We start from the raw sequence: 25,905 nt of genomic DNA on the forward strand, positions 1-25,905 counted from the left end.
ACAGCTTCTAGAAGCCACCATGATAATGACTGCTGTCGTGGACTGAGAGCACACCAGGCTGCTTACAGTTCTGAACAGTTTCGACATGTTGTTCCCGCGTAAACTCAGCCCTTCAAATAGAATTTTTTTTCATTACGTTTCTGTGTTACATTTATATATGCATCATATTCACACTTATGTTTTATGGCCAAAATGTAAATAAAAATTTAAGGCTCTCTTCACAAGTGAAGGTGGCAGAATTATGATGTTAATTTAGAGTCATGACACTAATTTACAAATGTTTATTAAAAACAAGTGATTCTTGGGAAAAGATTTTCATCCTAAATTGTTTCACATTTATCTGTGTGCGCACATGTGTGCCATGGTGCATGTGTGGAGATCAGAGGACAAGCTAAGGTGTCAGCTCTCCCCTTCCACCATGTGAGTCCCAGGGTCGAATATGGACCATCCAAATGTCCTTTATCTGCCCAACCTTCTCACTGATCCTGGCGTAGAATTTTCAAAGCCAGTAAAAAAAAATAATAATGTTTTATTCATCACAGTGATGATCTCCATATATATCTACCTCCATCCTTCCTTCTTTTCTATCTATCTATTTTGAGACATGGTCTCTCTATATAGCCCTGGAAGTCCTGAAACTCACCATGTCGACTGGGCTAGCATCAAACTCACAGAGCTCCACCTGCCTCTGTGGGGATTAAAGGCATGCAGCACTCTGTCCAGCCTTTCTTTCAAAAAAAAAAAAATAACATAGCAGTCATGGTGAGAGTCTATCTCAAAATTAAATAAAAATATTTTATTTTATTTGCAGTGCTGGCAGTCAAACTCAAAGCCCATGACGCTAGGTAAGAAACCTACTGGGGAGTTAACCCAACCTCCTTTTTAAAAAACTTGAGCAGGTTTTTTTGTTTGTTTGTTTTTGTTTTTTCCAGACAAGGTCTGCCTCAAACTCTGGGCAAGTCTCCTGCCTCAGCCTTCCAAGTGCTGAGATTAAAGGTACATGACAACTTTCCTGACTTTACATCTCCTCCCTTGTGGTCAAATATATTTCCCCATTAAGTAGATCTACTAAAATTTGATTATATTTTGATTTCTTGTTGCATTATCTGTGTTGCTTTATAATGTAAAATTATAATGAGTGTTTACATTGGACAGTCAGAGAAGAAACTGCAACAAAAGACAGCCTTGACTTAAGGGTTTCTGGAGGAGGACTTGGCATCTGTCAGCATCACAGGCCGGGTGACACCCATCAGTAGATCTGCAAGAGACAGAAGACCCGCCTTGTCAGAGAGAAGAAATCACCAACCAGTGCATAGCATCTACAGTAAAGCAGAGAGCTATGATGCTTGGCAAAGGCTAATTACAAACAGGTGGTAGCCGGGGCCAAACTCCAGGGATCACAAACGCATTCTGTTCAGTTCATTAATGCTTCTATTCAACTCCAGGAAAATGCACATTCCACAGCGTTACAGGGAGTTCCAGGCTAGCTGATAAAAAACAGGTGATCTCCTCCCGCAAGTCCTGACACAAGGATAAAATGTAACTGCATAATCGCCCTTCCTGTGTGGCAGGGCCTCCTGTAGCATCGCAGGTGGAGACCATGCCAGTGAGAAAAGCTGGCCACCGCAGCCTTAGCCGGTGAGGTCTCTCTCAGCACATCCAGGCCAGGTCGGACCCAAGTTCCGAGGCCTCTTTGCATTTCCTAATAGGAAGTGCAGTTGAACTGTTCAATTCCGTCTGGGTGTCTGACTGCTTCAGTGGAGGGCTCTTCAATTTCACATTTCATCTCAGCAACTAATGCCCACATCTTGTCAAATTGCCACCAAGAAGGCACCTCAGGGCTGCCCTGGACAAAGCTGCAATGTTCAGCAGGAACTTGCGATTTGAGGGTTCGGTGACTGCAACACAGCCAAATGATCTGTCCTGCAGTTACCCTGGAAAGGGGGAGGAACATATTCCTGAAAGGACATCTTATTTTCTCTCCCACAATCATCATGCTCAACTTTCTCGGGCCAGCTCCTGTTGGTTGCAATTCAAAATATTCTATTTCTTTCTTTCTTTTTCTTCCTTTTTTTTTCTTTTTCTTTTTCTTTTTTGCCATTTCAGCACCAGCAGAACTTATTTTGACTCTGAAAATTTTGGAATATTCCCAGAAAGGGTTATGTTTGTGCCCCTGTTGTTTTTTCTTCTTCTTCTTCTTCTTTGCATTAATTGTTTTGTTTTACTTTGCTTTGCGGTTGGTTTGAGGCAGCCCAGGCTGGCCTCAAATTCCCAGCAGTCCTCCTCTGACCTTGGCTTCTTGAGTCCTGGCACCACAGGTGTGCACCACCACCCTGGCTGTTTTCTTGTTGACAAAACCCAAAACCATTAGCTGTTGCTAGTTTTGTTAGACTGCTGGTCTTCAACTATTTGTGGATAAGTAAAGGCTTAGACAGAGTTTGAATTCACTCCTTTTCTTACCTTGTCATTTGAAACACAGGTATTCACACACACACTGCACAAATTCCAAAGTAGCTAAAGTTTGTATACATGGTATCAATTAGGGAAAATGTATTTCCTTCTCCCCCTCTCTCCCTCCCCCCTCCCCCTCCCCATGTCTCCCCTCCCTCCCTGTCCTCCCCCTCTCTCTTTCTTCCTCTTTCCTTTTCTTTCTTTCGTGAAACAGGGTCTCTTTATGTAGTTCTGGCTGTCTTTGAGCTTCCTGTGTGGGCCAGGCTGGCCTAGAACTCACAGAGATCCACCTGCCTCTTCCTATGCCTCCAGAGTGCTGGGATTAAAGGCATGCACTAGCACACGAGGCTGAAAAGGTATTTTCAAGTCATTTTTTTCTTTGGTTGCAAATATAATTTAAGTTGGCCCCTCCTACCTGGTAAGCCAGGGAGCCTGGTTCCTCACATGCTATTTCATAAATAGCCTGTTTGTTGTTAGCCCGGGCTGGCCTAGGTAGCCCTGGGTGGCTTACAATGACTTGAACTGGTAATCCTCCTGCTTCTACCTCCCAAGCAAATGCTGAATCATAGCTGCACTCTCATGCCACCAGGCTCGACGTTGTTAACACTCTATTTTAAAATTTAAAGTTCATCGTCTTCACCCTTCGTTTGAAGGGCATCAAGTTCACTCGTCTATTTGCATTGCATAAAACAAAATGCATTTTCCAGATAGTAAAAAAAATATGAGACTTTTCTGTAGACTGCCTGCCCTTGAAATTACCACAAATTTGCAGATAGCTCAAAGGTTAGACCACCTCACCACATCAATGACCCAATGTTTTAAAATGAGCGTCTCGGGTCAGAATGGTGTTTCAGCAGGTGAAAGGCGCTTGCTGCCTGAGCCTGGTGACCTGAGTTTAGTTCCCAGAATTCATGTAAACGAAAAAGTGAACCAGCTCCACACAATTGTCTTTTCACCTTCACATAAGCAGCCCCCCAATCGTACAACATGCACACGCACAATAATAACCAATGAAAATGAAACCCTTAAAAATGGTAGGCAACTATGAGCATACACAGGGGGAGGAGCCCCCCCTCAGTCACAGTCATAGGGGAGGGGAGTAAGGGGCTAACGGGAGGGAGGGAGGAATGGGAGGATACAAGGGATGGGATAACCATTGAGATGTAATATGAATAAATTAATAAAATATTTTTTAAATGGTAGGCAAGCTGCTGCGTTTCCTGTCTTTCCTGTCTGAAGTGACAATGGCGGACTAGCCTGCAAAGGCGCTTCCAGCTCCCACATCCCAGGACACGTTGTTCTCCAGACGACAGGTGGCTTTGAGGTTTGGAGGGATAGAGTTTCTGTTTTTTAATTAATAGTCCCCGTAGGTCACATCTTTAACAAACAGGTTGCGCATTCCCAACCCAAACACTCAGAAATGCTGTGCCTTGGTTTCTTTTTCTTTGCTGTGATAAATGGCCACACAAAAGCAGCGGAAGGGAGAGAGAGTTGTGTGTTGTTGTTGTTGTTTTTTTCAGGGGGCTGTGTAGCCTTGACTGTCCTAGAGTCCACATTGTAGACCAGGCTGGCCTCAAACTCACAGAGATCCGCCTGCCTCTGCCTCCCAGAATTCTGGAATTAAAGGCGTGCACCACCACACCTGGTTTTAGCTCACAGTTCCAGGGTCCAGTCATTACAAGGGAGAAGGGACAGTGACTGCAGCCTGGAGTAATCGATTACATCATACACACAGGCAAGGGCAAGGAAAGAAGGAGTAGAGAATGCGTGCCTGTGTGCAGCTTGCTTGCCCCACACAGCTGAGGATTCCCCTGCCTAGGGAATGTCATCACCCACAGTGTGCTGGGCTTCCCACTTCAACTAGTGTAACCAAGATAATCACCCAGAGACAAGCGCAACCTGATTAGACACTCTGTCGCTGAAACTTTCTTCCTGGAAGATTCCAGATTACACAAATTTACAACTGAAACTGTCACACGCTCCAGAAGTTGAAACTCTTTGAGAGGCGCTGGGATTGACGGCACAGTGTCAGGGCGATGGACACAGGCTGGAGGTATGTGCGCCTTGTAAGAATGAGCGCAGCAGCACACGTGTGTCATCCTCGCAGAGACAAAACGGCGGAGACAGAGGCATTCCCCAGGTCTGCTGGTGAGCCAGTCTAGCCGGTTCAAGGGCTTCATTCAGACATCCTTCTCAAAAAACTAAAACAAAAGCAAACTAAAGGAAGGCACTAGATGTTCACCTCTGGCCTACACACACACACACACACACACACATGAGAGAGAGAGAGAGAGACAGACAGACAGACAGACAGACAGACAGACAGACAGAGACAGACAGAGACAGAGATAGAGAGACAGAGACAGAGAGATAGACAAATTGCATCTGCTTACATGTGCATACACACATGAACACATCTGTAGACTCATAGACACACCACTTAAATTGTGTGTGTGTGTGTGTGTGTGTGTGTGTGTGTGTGTGTTTACCTTCATGCTGTGTATGGAAGGCAATATATAAGACATAAATGAATGTCATGTTCAGATTTCGGTCCCATTCGTTCATATCTCTTTATATATGCTTTCTTTGATGAACTTTCCTGATTCTGAGCATTTCAGGTCATGCTGTGTACGTTATCATGTCGCATAACCGGGCTTGTTTCTGCCGAGAGCCCTTCCTCCTTGCTTCTTCTCTCTGTTAGTGTCATCTGGAAAAAGAAACATTCATTTTGTTAAATTTAGCTTTTGGTTTGTTTTTGCTTTTTGTTTCTGTTTGGTTATTTTTCGGGGAGAGAGGAGTTATTTTTTTTGGTGTTTTGTTTTGGTTTTGGTTTTGCTTTTGTCTAGATGGGGTTTCTCTGTGTAGCCCTGGCTGTCCTGGACTCACTTTGTAGACCAGGCTGGCATTGAACTCACAGTGATTCGCCTGCCTCTGTGTCCTGAGTGCTGGGATTACAGGCACGTACCACCACGCCCGGCTTGAATTTAGATTTTTGTACTCTTTGTACTTTAAACATTTTACTGCAGGTCACAGAATATATCTACCAAAGAGAATATGCAAAGAAAACTATGTGTCTCTTTTGTGCTGCTTTGTAAGATATTTCAATTTTCTTCCTACAAGGGAATGATGTTCTCAAAGCAAACGCCCATGCCCTAATACACTCTCTACATTAAAAATAAAAACCTACCAGTACCGCTGATTCTTATTATGACATCAATCTCTGGAGTCTTATGGTTTGTTGGACCTTATTAAAAATAAACAAACAAATGAAAAACTTCACCCTTTCCTTTTCTATTGTCAGTGTAGCACTTCTTTACCTTAAAGGTAAACTGATTAGTAAAATTCACTTCCTGTAAAATGCTGCTGCTACAAGTATTTGCAAGGCGTATCTTGTTCTTTATAGGTTTTCCTGTCTCTGTATCCTTGGCTATACAACATGCTCTGTCTCTGTCTCTGTGTGTGAGCGTGTGTGAGTGTCCTCTCTTTCGTGTGTGTGTGTGTGTGTGTGTGTGTGTGTGTGTGTTTGTATGTGTGTGTGTGTATATGTGTGTGTGTGGTGTCAGCAAAGTCTTTGACTTAATGAACTGTGAACTGCTCAAAACATATCATTTCAAAAAGCATTCTGCAAGGATGTAACACTAATGGGAGGTTACCAACCCTTAAGTTTACAACCAAACATCCCACTCTAACTGAACAGAATTAAGATACAGGATAGTCTTTAGCAAAAAGTCTTTGAGCAGAGAACTGGAGAGTTAGAACTCAGAGCTGCAATCTGTTTATTATGTTACTCTCTCTCTCTGCTTCCCTGGAGTTCTTCCGTCAAAAAATGGATTACACAAACCACCCTCCCCCTATAAAAGGGACCAGGGGAGGCAAGCAAAGAGTATACAGGGAGTATGTTTAGAAGGTTGATCAAATAAAGCTAAATGGTAGGTGTGTTAGGTTTTATTTTCTTTTAATTTTGCACACTTTAAAAAAAATGCAGTGTAACTCCTTCAATCTTTTTACAATTCTGCATGGTTGAACATTTGAAATGAGTTTGTGTATCACCCCCAGGCGCTGATTCAGACTTGATTGGGGCAAAGCAGAATGCATGTGCTTATTTTTATCCACGTCATTTGGGACATTTATGTCGCCAAAGGAACCCAAACCATGCTCTTCTATTGCCAAATTATTACCTAGCCTTTGATCAGACAGGTCAGTGGCCTCAGCAACAAGTTGTGCGACCTTCCTGTCACAGCGACATCAGGTCAACTTGAGAAAGTGAAGCGAGAGCCCTAAACACAAATAAAAAGAAACAACCGACAATCCTTATAATTATCATCATCTGCCGCGTTTCCCTCTTTTGGCAAAGAAACACTCCATCCATTTGTAGAAATCGCCCGCGGACACGTTACATCAAAACTAATCACAACGATTAAAATCAGCTTTTCTGTGCAAGAGGGGAGTAAAAAGCAAGTTGGAGGCTGAAATGAGACTGTTTTTCCAACAAAAAAAAATCTGGGGAAAAATTCCTATATGTATATTTCTCTATACATCTATGCAAAGCTTTATTTTTGAAGATCAACTGTGCTCCTGTGATCGGTTAATTTGATTTAAGTTTTATTTTGGAGATTTGGACTAGAGGTAGAGGCGCGAGCTAATTGTATCCTGATCCTTGCCTTGAGGGGTTTCAAAGCCCTGGAGCAACTCTCCTCTGTATTTTGTTCTGTCTACCTTAGCCAAGCTATTGCATTTCTCTCTGGTGTGGCGAGGCGAGCAGATCGCTGGGAGAGAAATCGGAAAAGGGGGGAGAGGAAAAGGAAAAGGGGACTTGGAGAGACTTTGTGCTTCAATGTTTCAGGTAAGATCTGACGGTTTGGGTTTGTTATTATTTGCTAAGGAGGGTATGGCTGGGACTTTGGGCGCAACTCGCTTTTACGCATGTGCCAGGCATGGGGCGAGAGCGCGGCACACTCGCACACACGCAGCCGGGCGCGGACGGCGGCTGGGGATCCGTTCGCACCGGCTGCCGCTGTGGCTCCTCGGTTTTGGTTTTCCTCCTGGTAGTGGGAGCCGAGCGGCGCGGGCTCCCGAGGCGGCGGGAGCCCCGGCCGGAGCTCCGCGAGGTCGGAAGCAAGCACGCGGCCGGGTCCGGGGGTCACCGCGGCCGGGTCCTGCGACTCCGAGCTCATCGCCAAGGCTCTCGGACCCGGGTGTCCTGTCCCTGTTCCCGCCAGCCGCGCGCGTCCATTTTTCCCGGGGCGCCCCGAGGCTCGGCGCCGATAGCGTGGGGGTGGGGACCGTCGCCGTGCTTGCAGCCAGCCTCGGCGGCGCCCCCCCGGGACACCGGCTCAAAGACGCCATTGTGGCTGCTGAGCGGATCGGGCCCCGGGGCGCTTTATTTATTTATTTATTTTTCCCTTTTCCTTTCTCCCCGGCCGAGCCCTTTTGTGAGCCGCGGTTGGTGCCCAGAGCCGGCCCGCGTGGAACCCCGGCTGATCCAGATTCGTCGCCTCCGCCCACTTGGGCGCCTTTAAAGCCTTTTCCCATCCCCTCCCATTTCCCCTCCCCCCCTCTCGGGGTGCAAATGTTTCATTTATTTTTAAAAAGCGCCGGTTCTTCTTCCTCCCCACCTCCTCCCCTGTTAGAGTCCTAGGCACAAGCTCGGGATTAGAAAGTCTCCTTAGGCGGCGGGCGCCGGCTGGGGATTCTAGGATGAGGGAAGGCTGTAGTCACCGCAGGTAACGGCGGTGGCTTTTCGGCGTTTACCACTTCTCCTCCCAGACTGAAGCGCCGACTCTGGAGCCCGCGTCCCTCCTTCCCTCCTCCTCTCCTGGAGGCCACCGTTCCCTTAAAGGGACAGAGTTTCTCGGCCACCACCGGTGTGCGCGGTCGGAGCCCGCGCTCCGGGGCGCAGAGGTGGGAGGAAGGGAAGCAGTTTGGCTCCTTTCTGACCTCTTTCCTATCTCCCACCCTCCATCCCCAAGCCTGCCTCCCCTATGGATGGAAACATGGAGTGTGCTTCCTCTTCTGCCCCCAAGAGGGACCTGGCTGGAAAATAAAAGAGTCCTCACCTCCTGGAAAAAAGAACCGGGCGGGTGACGCGTCGTGGTGAATTGTTTCCAAAGTGAGGTGGAGCCCCTGAACGTCCAAGTAGGAGCGGGTGAACCCGTAGTGTGGGGACCCCTTACCTGGACTCCCGACCCTCACAGGCGCCCGGAATAGAGCGACTTCCTAGCGCTCACCGTCGGCATGGATTGCCTTTGTGCTTTCCAACAATTAGGCTGTCCTGGAAATGATTTTCCGGTATCAGTATGTTTTCACCGTGATTCTGCCTCGCTCTCCGGCTGGGACGGAGCTGACTAGGTTAGCAAAGTTATGATGGGGCGGTCGGCTTAGTACGTGGAGAATCGCACGAGGGAACTGGGACCTTCTAGGCTCTGGCTTCCTGGCTAAAAGGGACACCGCAGCAGTAGACACAAGTAATTTAGCACAACTATCATATTACCGTTTAGAGCATAGGACTGGCTGCTTTGAAGCAAATTCGTGTGTGTGTGTGTGTGTGTGTGTGTGTGTGTGTGTGTGTGTGTGTGTGTGTGTACTTGGTGGCACTCAGGAAGACACAACAGTTTGGTGGCACTCAGGGAGACACAGCAGTTTAACATACTCATTCTTTAAGAAACGTTTGCCTTCTGTTTTCAATCAACTAAGCTGGCAGCTAGAGATACAAGTTTATTTGAGAATCCCCTCTGGGTACCGAGCATGCTTGGATTGTTTGAGCAAATTAAAAATGAGCAAAATGCTTTTACCTTCTCAGCAGTAGACTCCTTAAGAGACCTCCTGTTTCGTGTGTTATGTGTGTGTGTGTTCCGGGGGAAGCATTTTCTGTGTATCTCGAATGTTTTTAATGTGGGAAGGAGAAAATAAAGGATTTTGAAAGGCTGAACCTGGTGCCATGGAATGATCTTTAAATCTGAATCCACATCGAGGAGTCCACCTGCCTGCATGGAAGGCAGTGGGAGCTAATAGCCGGCCGATTTGGCGAGTTTTAAATAGCAGTGAGTCCATTTGTCTCTGGGATAATGGGCGAGATGCCGATTCATTCCTCCTGTTTAGAGTTTGGTGGCATTTGGCTTCCAAGAAGGGGATGACTGTTTAGGAGTCTGTGCTCTTAGCAGTCCTGCTGGTGCAGATTGAAAAGAGCTGTTGGTGGCTGTAAGGATGGCAGCAGGTTAAGTGTTTACTAATGATGTGACAAAGGTGACCCTGAAACTTGAAAACTTCACATCACAGACAAAACTTCATGGGGTGGGGCTTGTTGTATAAAGAGAATGTGCCTGACTAGGCTAAAGTGCCATAGGTTTGCTGGGAAGAAATGTCTGGATGCATCAAATATGAAAGATAGTGTGTGTGTCTGGGGCAGGAACCTCCCACCATAGCATGCGATATGATTGCAGTGGTTTTTGCTCTATTAATTATGCCCAAAGCAGAATATAAAAGTCCCAGAACACACACTAGAGGTCTCTCTTCTAGCTAGATTTACAACCGCTAGGTTTGTAATTCTTTGCCAGAGCATGTGTGCTCTGGGTGCTCAGTAAAGGCCTGGCTCCTCAGTAATTTTACCTTTCTGGTTATTCTCCATATGCTGAAGTGAGGCGTTTATTTTTGGGAGAGTATTCAGTAACTACTGTCCATCGTAAGCTAACCAAGCATTCGGAAAGCAGCTATAACAAGAAAGATTTGCACTGACTGCTGGAAATGTACTGGTCAGTTTGCATAGAAGTGTGTGTTTTAGGCTTTTCCACATCATAAACATAAAAAGTGAAAGTTGCATTTGTTGGAGACTGTTCTGGAACTAAACTTCCACTTGGCTCTGCATTTAGCACATAGCACTTGCTTGTAGGAAGGCTTTCTGGTTTTAACATTTCCAAAGTCAGTGTGAGTACTGCCTCACTGTTTTGCTCAGATCTCCTCTTTGCCTCACTGTTGAGTCATTCAAACAAGGCTTTTAAAAGGTCTTCCTTAAACTCCGTTTTTAAACTTCTTTTCAACTATAATTTATCATTTTCCAACAAACAAAATGTTTATCTATCCTTAAGATGAAAGATCCTGGGAATAAAAACTTTCGGCTGTGAGCAGGTGCTTATTTGAAGCGCTTACTCCCTCAGTGGGTACGGTTCCAGCTCCTGACTTCTCATTCATAAAAATGTACTAGATGCAACTAATGCTTTGCTTTTGAAGCATCTGAGAGCTCTGCAAACAGTAAGATGAGATTATCTTTTAAGAATCATTCTTTGAAGCCTGTTCTCATTAAGTTTATCCATTCAGGCAACCAATATTTATTTGTTCTGGCTGTCCAGAAAACTCCGTTAGATGCTGGCACTTCCACGGGAAGAAAAGGCATCCAGAGCCGTAATTTCCTGGAGCTTCTGATTCTAGGGCTAGGTATTAACTGAATAATTGAACAGCTGATAGAGATTAGTGCTTTGAAAGAAAAGAAAAAAATTTAGTTAGTATGAACCAAAGAAGGGCAAAATAGCCCAGACTGGGGCAGGTTTCCAGAAAAGTCTAGAAATAAATGTTAAAGAGCCAGGTGAAAGAGCCGGGCTGCTCCTGGTTTTAACAACCTCAAAGTAACTAAGGGGCAGGTGGGCGAGAAGAACAGTAAGACTGATAGCAGAAGCACGGTGAGGTGTGTGCATTAAAAGGAAAATTCTGGAAGCACATAGGCAGATGGTTAGACAGATCAACATGGGTGATATGTAACCCTTGCATTGGCTGTTATGGTGGGTTAGGCAAGGGCAGATGCAGCAGGAGAACCAGCGACGGGAGGGAGTGAGATCCACTTAGAAGGTAAACACCTAGGCTAAGGTTGGCTATAGGTCACTGAGAAGAGAGAAGAGTGTCGGTTTGGGGCTTGGGGCTTGAATATGAAATATCGTCCTCCAAACAGTTGCCCTCAGGTGGTGCTGACTTCAAAGGTTGTGGAACCTTTAGGAGGGAGAGCCCTGTTTAAGGAAGTAGGTTGCTGAGAATAGGCTTTGAGCTTCAAACCCTGGCCTCGCTTCCTGACCACTCTGCCAGCTGTTCAACCAAGATGTGAGGACTACAGGGCACCCCCTGCCACCCTAAAGCCATGCCGTGGCTTTTCCTCAGAGGTGGACCGCTCCCCTCAAACTGTAAGCCCAAACAAAACTTTACTCCCTTAAGTTGCCTCTTGTCCTGCATTTGGTCACAGCAAGAAAAGTAAGGAATGCAGGGCGTGTTAACCACATAGCTGGTGGCATTCGGAGGGCTGGGTCTTGGTAACTTCTGATTCCTCTCTAGTGGCCAGAAAGAGTGGTAGTGAGAAGCTCATTCACACCCAGTGTGTCCCAACTCACAAAGGCAACTGTGGCAGCTGGTCTGGTCAGTCTTCAAGTGCTCCGTTTGGTCCACAGTCCTGTGCCGTGCCTGCAGTCCATCTTCTGCCCTTCATATCCTGTCGTCAAGCCCCTTGTCTCCTTGTGAACTGCCCTGTGAGGTCTGTTTAACTGGCTCCTGATAGGCTGGAGCTCGTCACTGAGAGAGGCTTGTGTTTAACATACTTGAACAAAATCAGGTCTGTGTCTTGTAACACAGGGACTGTGTCAAGAATATCATAAAATCAGTGGAGCCACCGGCAAGTTACCCATGCGTCTATAAACAACCCCTCACCCATGTTGCTGCGAGTAAGTCTAACTCATTCGTTGCATCACTTAAAATGGCATGAAAGTACAAGGGGGACCAGATAGGGAGAAGAAGGGGATGGGCAGAGTGGGGACCAGGAAAGGAATGGGGTGAATATAGTATAAAGTCTTATTGTACACAATAAGCTTATGCTAAACAGTAATTTTTAAAGATATAAAGGTGTTATATTGCTAGAAAAATTAATTGTTCCATGGCTGGAGAGATGGCTCAATGGTTAAGAGTGCTTATTGCTTTTGCAGAGGACCTGGGTTTGGTTTCCAACACCCAGAGGGTGGCTCACGATGGCATGTAATGTCTGGTTTCTGTGAGTTCCTGCGTGGCATGGGGTGCACACTGTATGTGTGCAGGCAAAGCACACATACACACATATAAATGAATACATTTTTCTTAAAATTTAGCTATTCTACTGTCTTTTAAAGTCATTTAGATACAAATAATATCATCATTGCACAGCATATGAAAGAAAAAAAAAGAGAGAGAGAGAAAAAGAGACACAGAGAGACAGAAGCAAAAAGAAAGAAACTTGAAAGGATATAAATAACATTTAGATTGCCTCCTACTTAGATGGATTTTTGTGCATCTATCCCTTGTATACTTAGCCTGTGTTCTCTTGCCTTGAAGAGACACCATGTCCACAGCCACTCTAAAAGAAAGCATCTAAGTTGCTTACAGTCCGTTATCAGCAGGCAGGCAGACAGGGTGCTAGAGAGGGAGCTGAGAGTTCTACATCTGCATCCAGAGGCACCAGGAAGAGAGAGACACTGGGCCTGGCTTGGGCTTCAGAAACCCCAAAGCCCAACCCCGGTGACAAGCTTCCCCCAACATGGCCACACCTCCTGTTCCTTCTCTAGTAGTGCTGCTCCCTAATGACCACGCATTCAAGTATATGAGCCTGTGGGGACCATTCCTGCCACCACAGTGGCTTTTATGTTGTTTTGACAAAAATGCCCGACAGTAGCAGTTAGGAGAAGAAAGGTTTTGGCTCATGGTCTCAGAGGATTTCAATCTACAACAAGAAGAGTATGGTAAAGAGGCACAGTTCAGAGCCACAGAGTCCTGTGGGGCTGTTAATGTGGTGGCTAATCTCGAACGGGGACTGGGGCCAGAAACCAGGTACAACTTACAAAGGTCCTAGTAACCCACTCCTACCATCTAGACCCACCTCCTAAACAGTCCACACACACCCCCCCCCAAATACCTCTAGCCGCTGGAGAACGAACATCCCAACCCTGAGGCAGCTGGGGAGCATTTTAGACCCAAACTGTAATAATGATCCCTAGCACATCTCGAACTCTACTGATCCTTGGGTAGCCTGGTCTCCATACAACCTTTCCCTAGTTCTTTATAAGTAAACATTTTGGTACTTCTGATTTCTTGTTCTTTCTTTCCATTTGTTCTTATGTCTCACAATCTTATTTCTCAATGTCTGCATTCACAAGAACGTACGTAGACCAGCTAGGAAGCCGTTTTGCCCAGCATGTTAGTCACCACCCAAGCAGCATGGACTACTGACTGCTGATGAGCTTTTAAATAATCTAGAATTGGGCATTTAGGAGCTTTTCTCTCGACATCAAAATTTGTCGGGGAGTTGCCATTAAAGAAGCCTGCTATAAAACTTTTATAATAGTATTTCCCTTCTCTGTTGTACTTCTTCCAGAAAATTCCAGGCTGGGGCCCCTTCCAGGAAATTCAGGCTTCAATTTTTTCCAGGAAACAGTGTGGATACCATTCTCCTGGATGGTTATCAGGGAGGTTGCCTTGGGGAGAGGAGCAGGCTCTGATTAGGTAAATAGCCGTCCCTTCAGCTGTGGCACCTGGAGTTCCATATAATGGCAGCGCCTCAAGGCTACCTCACTTCTGGCTGCTCAAGCCCTCGTGTGGCTGCATGAGTGCCCGGACACTGGAAAAGCCTTGACTGAAAGGAGAAAGTCCACCACACCCCACTGAAGGCTTCAAGCAACAGTTACAAAGGGTCTTTGAGGCTGGGTAAAGTCTGAGGTAGTGGCAGGGATTCTAACCCAGGGGCCAACTATCAGATGGGTCAGGTGGGAAGCATTAATTATAAACTCAGAGTCACCAATAATGTGTTCGTGTGGAATTGAGGAAAGAGATTATTAAGCTTCCCCTTGGTGTAATTTAACAAAGAGTGAGCCTAGATTTGAATTCTTTCTCTCCCTGTGTTTTCTGTCAGTCCTGCCTCTCTGCTGTATGAGTCTGAATCTGTGCCTGCCTAAATGCTGCATTGTCTTGTCTGTCTCTGTGTCTGTCTGTCTGTCTTCCTCTCTTCTCTTCCCTCCCCAGTGTGTGTGTTTATGTCTGTGTCTGTGTCTGTGTCTGTGTGTGTCCTTGCACGGATTGTCTGTCCATGTGTCTGTCTGTGTCTCCCTCCCTCCTCCCTGGCCCAGTTTGTGTGTCTGTCCTTACATGTCTTGTTTGTCTGTGTGTCTGTTTCCCTCCACTTCCGTGTGTGTGTGTGTGTATGTGTGTGTGTGTTTGTGTGTGTGTGTGTGCATCTATCCCTAACTGAGGGCTTTGCTCTATAGTTACATAGCAGGACAGAAGGAACAGGATACCTTACAGAAATCTTTAACAGAGTTTCACAAGTCACTGACTAATTGACCCCATTTAACAAACAAACACTGCCCAGCATTTGTGGGGATTTTTTTTTCTGAGACAGGGTTTCTCTGTGTAGCCTTTGCTGTCCTAGACTCATTCTGTAGAGCAGGCTGGCCTCGAACTCACAGTGATCCTCCTGCCTCTGCCTCCCGAGTGCGCCACTGTGTGTGTCGGAATGTTTGTGTTATAAGGATGTTTTTAGCCCATTTTCCGTTTCCAGCATTGATTACCATAACTCAACACACACACACACACACACACACACCTCTTGAGTCTGGGGATAGCAATGCATTATGTTAGGTTATAAAGTTGATTACATAAGAAATCCAAGGCAAGTAAGGTTGGCTTTTATATTGTTCTCTTAAAGGCAGATTAAATAAACAGGCTTAGTATGCAATAGGACAGCACTCTTAATTCTTAGTGACTTTAAGGTATAGTATTAATTTTGGCTATGGGGTACTTATAATAATGTGTCGCCGCCTGCAAACCTTAGCATTAATCTCATTATTGTTCCGTGAACATTCCTAGCTCACTATCTAATCTGTACTAATCAGAGTGCGATATTTTCACTTTGTTGTTGTTGTTGAGACGCAGAGTTTCAGCACGTAGGCTTAGGCAGATTCACTGTGTAGACCTGGGTAGCCTTAAATTCGGAGCAATCCTTCTGCCTCAGCCACCGCACACGGTTCTGAGCGTTTTCCATAGGCACTCTGCGAAGTGTTCCTGCCCTGCTGCCGGCTCTCAGCCGGTCCCTTTCCTGACTTTCCTCCATTACTACCCCATTCATAAGACAGGAGGGAAAGATGAGCGATGGAGAGACGGCTCAGTGGGTAAAGGTGCTCTCTGTACAAGCGTGAGACCTGAGATTGGGTCCTCAGAACCCACATAAAAGGTCTGGCGTGGTGCTCACTGGTAAGTCCAGCGCATGCTCACTGGTAAGTCCAGCGCATGCTCACTGGTAAGTCCAGCGCATGCTCGCTGGTAAGTCCAGCGCATGCTCACTGGTAACTAACTCCAGCGCATGCTCACTGGTAACTAACTCCAGCGCATGCTCACTGGTAACTCCAGCGCAGCGGAGCTGAGCGGGTGGAGGCAGAAGCCAGGAGCTCACTCGCCAGCCAACGTAGCCAAAAGAGCAAGCTTCAGTTCAGTAGGAGATCTTGTGTCAAAAGATAAGATGGGGAGCCAGTGACACAGACACCAGATGACAACCTCAGCCTTCACACATGCCGGACACACGCACACACCAGTGTACGCAGCCCTCACATAAAAGTACACAACAAAGTGGCTCCAGGTTGTCTCCGCCAGACCATCCCAACCTTGATTTGGTTTCTACTCAGAGAGAGCTGACAGTAATTCCCAGTCCTGCTGCTGGCACTGGCTAGATTCAAACGCTCTCTGGAGGCAGGGATGTTCTTCCTGGTGCATCCTTCCCGAGCATCCACGGTCACCATCCTGCACTATTTGCTGGAAATCTGGAGCGAGTGGAACAGAAAACGTGTATAAAACAAAAGACTCGAGAATCTCTGTGTGAAAGAAATAAAAAACTATGTTGGTCCATGGTATGAACAGTTCTCCCCCAAACCTACCGGCTCCCCCATGCCATGTTTGCACCCGCCTCCACCAGTTTCTAACAATCACCTTGACTGGCTTCCTTTTTCTAAGCCTTGCAGGGCAGGAACTTTCTGTCCTGTGGCTGAGTTGACCATATGGGATGGTTATAAACAAGACAGTAATGGCCTGAGGATTATTTTGAGAATTAAGTGAGGTGCATAGGTAACCTTCAGAAGATAGCACAGCAGGCTCGATGGCGCACGCCTTTAATCTCAGCACTCAGGGAGGCAAAGGCAGGCGGATCACTGTGAGTTCGAGGCCATCCTGGTCTACAAACCGAGTCCAGGACAGCCAGCGCTTGAAACCCTGTCTTGAAAAGCAAACAAGCAAAAAAGTAGAGGTTCTATTTATTTTATTTTCCTTACCTCTTTAGTTATTTTTGTTAGGTTTGGTTTTGTTTTAAATATTTAAATATTATTTAAATAATAATTAATTAAATATTTAACTATTTTAATTAATTTAAATTTTAATTTAATTTTAAAAGTTAGTTTATTTTAAAAATAACTATTTAATTAATTATTATTTAAAATTAATTGTTTTTGTTTTGTATATATATGTATATGTACGCCCATAGAGACCAGAGGAGGGTTTCAGATTCCCTGCAGCTAGAGTTATAACCCAGCATGGGTGATGGGAACCCAACTCTATCCCACTGGAAAAGCAGCAAGTGTTCCTAACCTTCTAGCTCTCAGTGTTGGAGACTGAACCCAGGGCGTTATGCATGCTAGACGACACTCCTGGTCCCTTTAAGTTCTTTGGTTGCTCATAGGAAGTTCCTCCTGAGTACAAATGCCATGGGGTCTCCAAAGACTGCAGATAAGCAGAGCCACCCTGTCTGGGACCCTGGAATCAAACAGAGCTGCTCCGGAGCTGCTGCGATGTCCATTCCATCCAGCAGATGGCAGTGATGCACACGCCTGGTCTCTGTACGCTTCGGATCTTTTACTTTTCTGGCGTTGTCCCTCTCAGAGAAAAGCTAAGTTGAACCAACTTTAAACCCTGCCTTCGCTCCTTCATGGGAGACGACTGAGGCTCCTAGGGACAACCAGAAGCACCAGCACCTCCAAGTAACCCATTTCCTCCTGTGAAGTAGGCGAAGGAGGAGCGATAAAGTGTGTAAGTTTTACTTTTGTTAGCATCCATTGATTTCCCACAGATAGGGATTATGGGGGTGCCAGGTGGGGGCGGGGGAAGTGCTTCCTGAATGCCTGATGAAATCAACAGAAGAAAGCCCTATCATCCCGCACCATCAGCCATATTATCACATGCTTAATTGAAAGGATTAGAGGCAAATTAGTCATCAGAAATCTGGAATTTAATAAAGGTGATGCCTCAGTCTGGAGTGTCCAGGTGCCACTATGAAGGAGGTCACTATTTGTAGCTCTGTCTTGTAGGGTACTGAAAACTCAGTCTTTTCCGGTCGCTTGGAATTCTGAGTCCACTGTTAACTCTATGACCCATAAATCTGGCTTCATTAAGTACTTTCTTCAAATTACGATATTAATTCTTCCAAGCCATTCTGTAAAATGCCTTTGACCTATAAAAAACACAAACAAGAAAGAGCTTCGGGGACTGGGGAATGTTGCTCGGTGGGGACAGGGCTAGCCTTGCACCGTGCTCATCATAAACTGGGGCTTGGTGGTCCAGCCCCCTGATTCCAGCACTGAGGAGGAAGAGGCAGGAGAACTGGAACTTCCGCGTCATCCTCGCTTTACTTAGGGAACTTGAGGCAGCCTGAGAGGCAAGAGACTCCATAGGGGTTAGAGGAGAAAGAACACTTCCAAAGAAGCATCTGCACACTGGCTAGGGTTCACACCCAGACACAGGAAAACACGCGGTCGGTGATCCAACTATATAGTAACGTGCTCAGCTATGGGTCCCTTGAGAGCCTTGGTCTCGCGATAAAGGAAATCAGCAATGCAATTGTACGGGCTTAGGTTCTAGCTGTCTGTGATAAATCTCATCAACATTTTTTAAAGGTCTCAATTAAGAAAAAAAGCTTTATTTCTTTATTATTATGTATACAGTGCCCTGCCTGCATGCCACACCTGCAGAAGAGGGCATCAGATCACATCATAGACGGTTGTGAGCCACCCTGTGGTTGCTGGGAATTGAACTCAGGACCTCTGGGAGAGCAGTCAGTGCTCTTAGCCTCTGAGCCATCTCTCCAGCCCCAAGTCTCTTATTTTTTAACAATGGGGGGGGGAGGTTTTTAGACATTCGTAGCCTTTAAGCCGTTTTCAGAAATATGAAATGTTAGCAAAGGCTCTGGAAGGTTCCATCACCCTTAGTGGCTCTTTCTTCTCCTGAGACTTGTCACTCATCATTTCCCAAGCAGGTAGAAAAAGTCAGATGGCTTTCTGAATGCTCCTTTCTTTCCTTGTTCGATAGCCAAAGATGACTGAACCTGCCTCCACCTTCCAAGTCTGGGGACTGCAGCCACACTCCGGCACAAGGTCCCTGCCATCTTTTATGAAAGACAGCTAGTGTACAACCTTTTACCCGGGTTCTTGCAACCCACAAGGGTGAAAGGAAGTCACCTGCAGTCTGCACTAACTTAGTCCTTCCTTGAGGCAGGCCTGTGCTTAGGACATGGGACACAGGCCTTCGGACACAGAGGCAGGAGGATCTGGGCTCAAGGCAAGCCTACACTATTTATCGAGACCCCCCTCAAAAATAAACAGGCCAGCAAACCAAATGGCCTTTGAAGTCGGGGAGGCAAGGCTGGTTTTGGGCTCTGCGCTCTGGTGGGTCTGAGGTCTGGGGACTGTTGTACCAGCAGATAAAGTGGTTGCATCCATCAAGCTCGAAAGGAGAGGCAGAACTTCAGAATTAAATCTCCGTTCTCAGTGGCTGAAATATTTCAAGAGATCTGAATAGTAGAAGTGTTGACTCATTCCAAGGTTGCATAAGTCACACCAGCTGTATCAGAGGCAGGTGGTTTTCTGAAGGAAATCCAGATCTTGCCCTAACTTTTACCCAGCTCACCTACCCCTGCTGAGCAGGAAACCCATGAGAGTTCCTGCCCACTGGAATCATGGGAACCCTGCCAGTGCCGTATGTTGTTAGGAGATGACTCAGACCTGAGGATGTGAGATGGAGTGGACCTTCTAAAGACTTCCACCTTAAGCAATCAGAGCTACATCTTATCATTCTTTGCCTTGCAATTAAGCCTTTGTGTTTATGCAAACTATTGCACAATACTGTTCTTTTTGCTTCTATGTGTCATTGTGTCTAAATGCATCAGAAACTAAGAGCATTTCTAGCTGAAGTTCAGATCATATCAAAAGCTCAGCCGGTTCATTCTGCGTCATTCCAGGGTCTTCTGTGGTCATTCCTCCACCTTAAGGGAATTGTGAATAAAAATATATTTCTGGGCCCAGAGAGACGCTTCAAACGGTAAAGGTGCCTGTCAGCAAGCTTTATAACCTGAGTTCGGTTCCCAGGACTCACTTGGTGGATGGAGAGAACAGCAAAGTTGTTCTCTGGACTTTAGACACTGCCCACACTCATATGTGTAAACATGCACATACACACACACACACACACACACACACACACACACACACACACACCTTATACATAAGTAAATAAAATGTAACGCAACTTCAACACATTTCAGACTTCAGACATAGATTCAGATTTTGAAAATGTGCCCCTAGATTTCTTTTCTTTTTCTTTCTTTGTACAATTGCAATATTCATGCGCTTCAGTTATTTTTGACAGCTCTTCTGCAAACTACACATGCTGGGGAAGAACATTTCTAAATTACCCCACTCCGGAGTAAGAAAGATACAGGGTTTTTTTTAACAACTGAAAAAAAAGTTCTCTTCTGCTACGTTTCTGTTACCTCGCTACCCTTACGATGGTGGGCTCAATACTTTTAAACTGATTGATATCCAAAGCTTTCAGATATAAGTATTTTTAGCCTCAGATTATAAATTTGTGTAGCTATAGATAGGATCCATTTGTGGTTTTTCAAGAGCTGATAATGGTGCTTACAAACGTCCTGCCTTCCAGGGCTCGGATGTCAAGTTCTTGCCTAATATTTGGGAAGCCCTGGGTTCAAGCTCTAGAAATGCATAAACGGACCACACATGCCTGCCTTTTTAACCCAGTCCTTTGGTGGCAGAAACGGGAGTTCAGGCTCATGCCTGGCTACTCAGGGAATTCAAGGTTAGCTAGCATGAGACACTCAAAACAAAACAAAGAAGAAACCTTTCTCCCTGCCTTGATGCCTCTGCCAAAGAAGGATGGAGAAAGGAAAAGAAAACCTTCAAATCTACATCTATTTCTTCCTCTGTCCCTGGAAAGAATGCCCTCCTGGTTCCTGCTAACAAAAGGGCAAACAGTATGAAGGATTCGGGGTCCATCTGAAAGTATCTGTCAACATGTCGAGGTGGCATCAGTTAGCCTAGAGAAGTAAAATTTACACTCCAGTAATTTTTGCACGTTGCCACAGACTCACAACTTCCTTTCAGTGTCTCACCGCAGAGGTTATAACACCAGACCTCATGCCATGTTGACTTAACCGACTCCTTAATCAAGTCTTTTCTGCGTGTGAATACGAATCCAGTCGTCATCCTGTAACTGCATGGCTCTCAAACTCCCGGTATGCACCAAGCCTAGGGAGCCCCAAAAAGCTGGATCCTGGCTCCACCCCCCAGTTCCCGGGTAGGGGTAGAGAGAGGCCTGAGAATCCGCATTTCAAACAGGCTCTGATGAACCCTGGCCCAGAGAATGCTCCCAGAGACTCAGTCTCAGACACTGTGTTGGGGCCCAGGAGTTGACTGTGGGCAAGAGCCCTGCTCTTCCATAGGATGGGTTCGATGCTCAGCTCCTACATGTAATTCTGGTCCCAGGGAATCTTACATATTTTTCTGACCTCTGTGGGCACCACATCCACAACAGACATACACACAAAATAATTTTTTTTAAAAAGAGAACATCTGTTCTCAGGGACAGTAAACCTTAGAGATGCTCCGGGAAGGAAATAAAACAGAATCCGCCAGCCAGACACTTTCGGGAGACATACTATACTGTGTCGCTTTTGAAATCTTTTTTGACGAATTTTAAAGTTTCTGGAAGGCAGGCACTATGCAGGAGCAGTGTTCTAACTTAGTGGTTTTTAAAGGCATCAAACTACAGAGCCGTTTATTCTCTCTCGATACCCATTAACTCGGAATCATTATTTCTGGAAACACTCCAGCTAAGGCCAACTCGCTCACTGTGCCCCTGAGAACCAGACTCTACTCCCTCTGACTTCCTCTTCAGGCAGCCACCCACAGGCAGTGACACCCTGGCCACTGCTCCGCCTCAGCTGGGTGCCACTCCAGCATTACCTTTGGACCACAGGGCATGATTCTTCCACAGTTCCCACTGAATCTGTCTTTACTTGGGGGCGACCTATAATCCCTTCACTACTTCCCCTTGTTGCTTTTGTTCCTGCTCCTCCCTACTGCTGCTCCCTCCTCCCTCAGCTTAGTTCCTCCACAGCTCCCCTCATTCCTTCATTTCCTGGACCTCTTTGTCCCTCTTGCCCTTTCTAAGGCTGACCTTCATCCTTGGGACAGAAACAATGCTAGCAGTTTCTCTCGCAATTCTTCTAAATGATGCCACTAAAAAAAATCATCTGGTCCTGGCTGGCAAAATGGGTCCATGAGGAAAGGAACTTGCCACCTAGCCCAAGGACCTGAGTTATATCCTTGGGACCTACTGATTAAACAAAGGAATCCAATCTGGCAAGTTGTCCTCTGACCTCTACATGTGTGCTATGGCATGTGCACCCCACGCATCACAATACATAAATAAATGCAGTCTTCAAACCATTTATTCATGTAGACAAGATGTATATATTTCAGTTTTTTGTTTGTGTGGCCTCCTCTTCCTCCTCTTCTCTTTCCTCGTCCTCTTCTTTATCTATATAAATCATACAAAATAGTGAGGAACAACACAGAGTGATTAGGGTCTCATTTTCAATCTTGGGGTGACAGGCTATATTTGGAGATCTGGCCTTTGAGCATATAATTAAGGGAAAATAGAGTCCTAGGGGCCCATGGCCTTTGTCTGAGTTCGATTAGCATCCTTACAACAAGACACATCAGAGACCTCTTTTCTCTGTTTTTGCATTAAGAGATGGCACTGGGTATTCTGGGAAGCAACTTAAGGCAAGAAAGGTTTATACCAGCTCAGGGAGACACCGTTCATCATGGCCCAGCAGATGTGGGAGCAGGTGTAGCTTGGCCTGTGCAGGTTGGTGATGCCATGCTTCAAGAGCACTGAACGCTGGTCCCCGCTGCCTGTTCCCCCTTTTTACTTAGACAGAGACCTCAGTCCACAGATGTGTCACATGCTCATGCAGGGTGGGTCTTCCCACCTCAGTAAAACTAATCTGCAATCACCTTCACAGAGAAGCCCAGTCTCAGATCTCCAGTCTGTAACAAGTAGCTCTGGAGGGCTGCCGAATGCACAGCAGTCAGGAAAAGAACCCTCACCAGCACTTTCATTGGCCAGCACCTTGATCTTCCTGGCAGCCAAACCACGAGAAATACATTTGCTGCCTAAAGCCAACCTGTCTGAAAGTATTCTGTAACAGAGCCCAGTCTGAATAACACACACACACACACACACACACACACACACACACACACACACACACACACACACCACATTCACCTGCTTTCCTCCTCTGCCAGCTCTTTTCAGATCAACTCCTCTCCTCATGGGTTCTGGTAGCACAGCTGAGTGGAACAGGATCATGAACACAGGAGGAACATGCTCCAGAGAGCTTTAACTTCTCCCAGAGTGGAAACCTCTGTTGTCTTCCAGTGCTTCATGCTATTCAATTGACCTTGAAGGCCAACTTGGTCTCTGCTTGTCACCGAATCTCAGATCTCAGGCTATTTTCTGATGAGCTGTCTTTTTCTTTAACTGAATGTATTTTTTCCCCCGAGTGATTTAGAAAACTGGGAAACTACCGCTGATTTTTCACATTATTCCACATCTGTACCATTGGTTGTCTGCCACTTTCCAGCTGGAGCAGAAACGCAAATTTGGAATCAAAATTGGGAAGATGGTTTAAGAAAATGTTCCCTCCTGGACCCTGTGTGTGTGTGTGTGTGTGTGTGTGTGTGTGTGTGTGTGTGTGTGTGTGAGAGAGAGAGAGAGAGAGAGAGAGAGAGAAAGAGAGAGAGAGAGAGAGAGAGAGAGAGAGAGAGAGAGAGAGAGAATCCTCAAGGTTTATATGTGAAATTAGAATCCCAACAATTGTTTGTTTAGTTGAATATTGTCACAGAATATGCCTGTTTATCTATAGGATAAATGTACCATGTCCCCAAGTCAACCTGCGACAGCCAAATTTTGGGCACTGTTGATGGAGGAGGTGGCAAAAGGTAAGATAAGATGACAGAATGCTAACTTGTGCTTCCATGCTGTGCTGCTCATGGGGAGGTCCTGTCTCCGCCCCCAGCACTCCCACACGGAAACCCCCTTACAAGCATCACCCATGGTGAATTAAAGGCAAGGCCAAGAAAGAGCAGCTGGCAGGAAAACTATACCTATAGTGTGCTCTGTGTCTGCTCACCGTAACTGCTCAGACAACCTCAGTGATGTCACCTCAGCCATTGTAAGGTACTTGTCATAGCTACGTACACACTCATGTACACATATGCACATGTGTATGAGTGAGGCAGGTGTTTTGTCTCTCTCACTGTGTAGCTCAGGCTATCCTCAAAGTTGTGATAATCCTCCTGCCTCTGCCTTCCAAGTGTTGTGATCACAGGCATACACCATCAGCTCGGCCTCTCTTTCTGCTTATAAACGGAACCTACTGGTCTGGTTTTATTTTGTTTTATTTTATCTTATTTTATTTGAGTCAGTTTCCATAGCTGAGAATGACCTTGAACTTCTGACTCTCTTGGTTAAGATCACAAGTGTGAGCCACCATGCCTAGCTTATGTGGTGCTGGGGATCAGACTCAGGGCCTCACGCATGGTCAGCAAGCACTCTAGCATTGAGCTACACTGACAGCCCAGCTGTTGCGGGAACACAGAGTGGACTTGCGATAGTCATGAAGTGATTCCTCCCACTGGAGTTGCTGAGAAAGCTGGTAAGAAGCCACTGCACTGATGCACTGATGAGTCACTGAGCAACAGAAAGCACGCTGACCCTCGGAATGACCTAGCACCTACAGAGAGCCCAGGGGTGAGACGTGGCCTGAGCCGGCAGGAATGTACCTTGAACTCTGGGGAGGAGAATTCTCAAAACTTGGGTATAAGGAGACTTGGAGACAGTGACCTTGACAGAGACCAGTAGGGAGATGTTTCAAAAAGCAAAGCAAGCAGAAAATAAGACTCAGCTCCCGCTGCCTGGGATACCAAATGCCAGCCCGCCGGGGAAAGGGTCTGTCGTGGGAAGAGCTCTCAAAGCTGTCACTAAGCTAAAAAGGGCAGAGGAGCTTGTGCTGTAGAGCGGGGTGTATTTTTGAAAATGCAAACTGTACAGTGCAGTATTACATATGCTGCGGGGTGCAAGCAAACTGATTTGCCAGCATTTAGTTACCTGGTACTGGGGGGGCTGTGAGAACGGCCCCCTGTTCTTTAGGCTTCAAATCTTGGAGGAACGGAGTAAGTGACAACAGGAGCTTGTAAGGAACCTCTGCGCCATCCTCTCTCTCTCTCTCTCTCTCTCTCTCTCTCTCTCTCTCTCTCTCTCTCTCTCTCTCTCTCACACACACACACACACACACACACACACACACACACACACAAAGTGGAGGGGAGCAGAGACCTATGAAAGCTTAGAGATGCACAAAGCTGGGACAGTGAAGCCGACCAAAGAGGTCTGGAGGTGACCGAGAACGGCGAGGGATGTGGGCTGATATGCTATTGGCTCCTCCCTAAGATCTAGAGCACCCTAATTTTGTCCTACTCACAGTGCATGCCTTCTCTGGAAGTTTCCTCCAAGCCTCCTCTGAAGATGTCCCCCCTTGGATGTTGTCTGTCCATCACGTTGACTTGGCCTGTATGTCTCCACCTGCCTAGGGCACACCTCCACTTGGCAGACAGACACTCCCGTGGTGTCTCGGGGTGAACACACCACCTTGCTGCTCTCTGTCCTTCTCCATCAGTGGCCTTAGCATCCAGCTACTGGCCCAATGCAGAACACCTGTGGCTTCCTTTCTTCCCTCTGTTACCTCCCAGTCACACAGTGGCATATGAGGGCAGGTATATGATGTGGGCACCTCTGGTGCTGGGATTACAGGCATGCACCACCATACTTGACTATGGCTGAGATCTTTTTCCAGCCACCAAACTGCCCCCTCCCTTTTAAATAACATGACACTCTATCTTTGCTTTAAGATACCCAAGAACCTCCCACAGCCTACTGGACATGGCAGAAAGGCCTGGGCCTAACCTAGAATCCTTACATCCACCAACCTTGGCCAGACCTACTGGGGACCCTTTCCATCCCCACTTATATACCAGGCTAAGGCCTCTCTAGACCTCCTTGTCC

The 25,905-nt window shown here is 46.3% G+C and overlaps 1 protein-coding gene and 1 long non-coding RNA gene across 2 annotated transcripts in view; one reads left to right on the forward strand and one right to left on the reverse strand.

Moving 5' to 3' along the window:
• Positions 1-350: 350 nt before the first annotated feature.
• On the reverse strand, positions 351-8,949 carry LOC311596606. The gene is made up of 3 exons (XR_014778903.1): positions 8,625-8,949; positions 4,941-5,158; positions 351-1,258 (listed from the first exon to the last, which is right to left on the reverse strand). It is a non-coding gene; the product is annotated as an uncharacterized lncRNA (long non-coding RNA).
• The window catches only part of KCTD1 (potassium channel tetramerization domain containing 1), a 189,058-nt gene continuing 170,324 nt past the window's right edge, over positions 7,172-25,905 (forward strand). The window contains exon 1 of the mRNA XM_084780214.1: positions 7,172-7,294. Coding sequence (XP_084636340.1) covers positions 7,286-7,294 — 9 coding nt within the window. The 5' untranslated portion in view covers positions 7,172-7,285. The remainder of the gene's footprint in view (positions 7,295-25,905) is intronic.

The sequence above is a fragment of the Acomys minous genome (assembly GCF_964271855.1).
Source record: "Acomys minous genome assembly, chromosome: 4".
NCBI lineage: Eukaryota > Metazoa > Chordata > Mammalia > Rodentia > Muridae > Acomys > Acomys minous.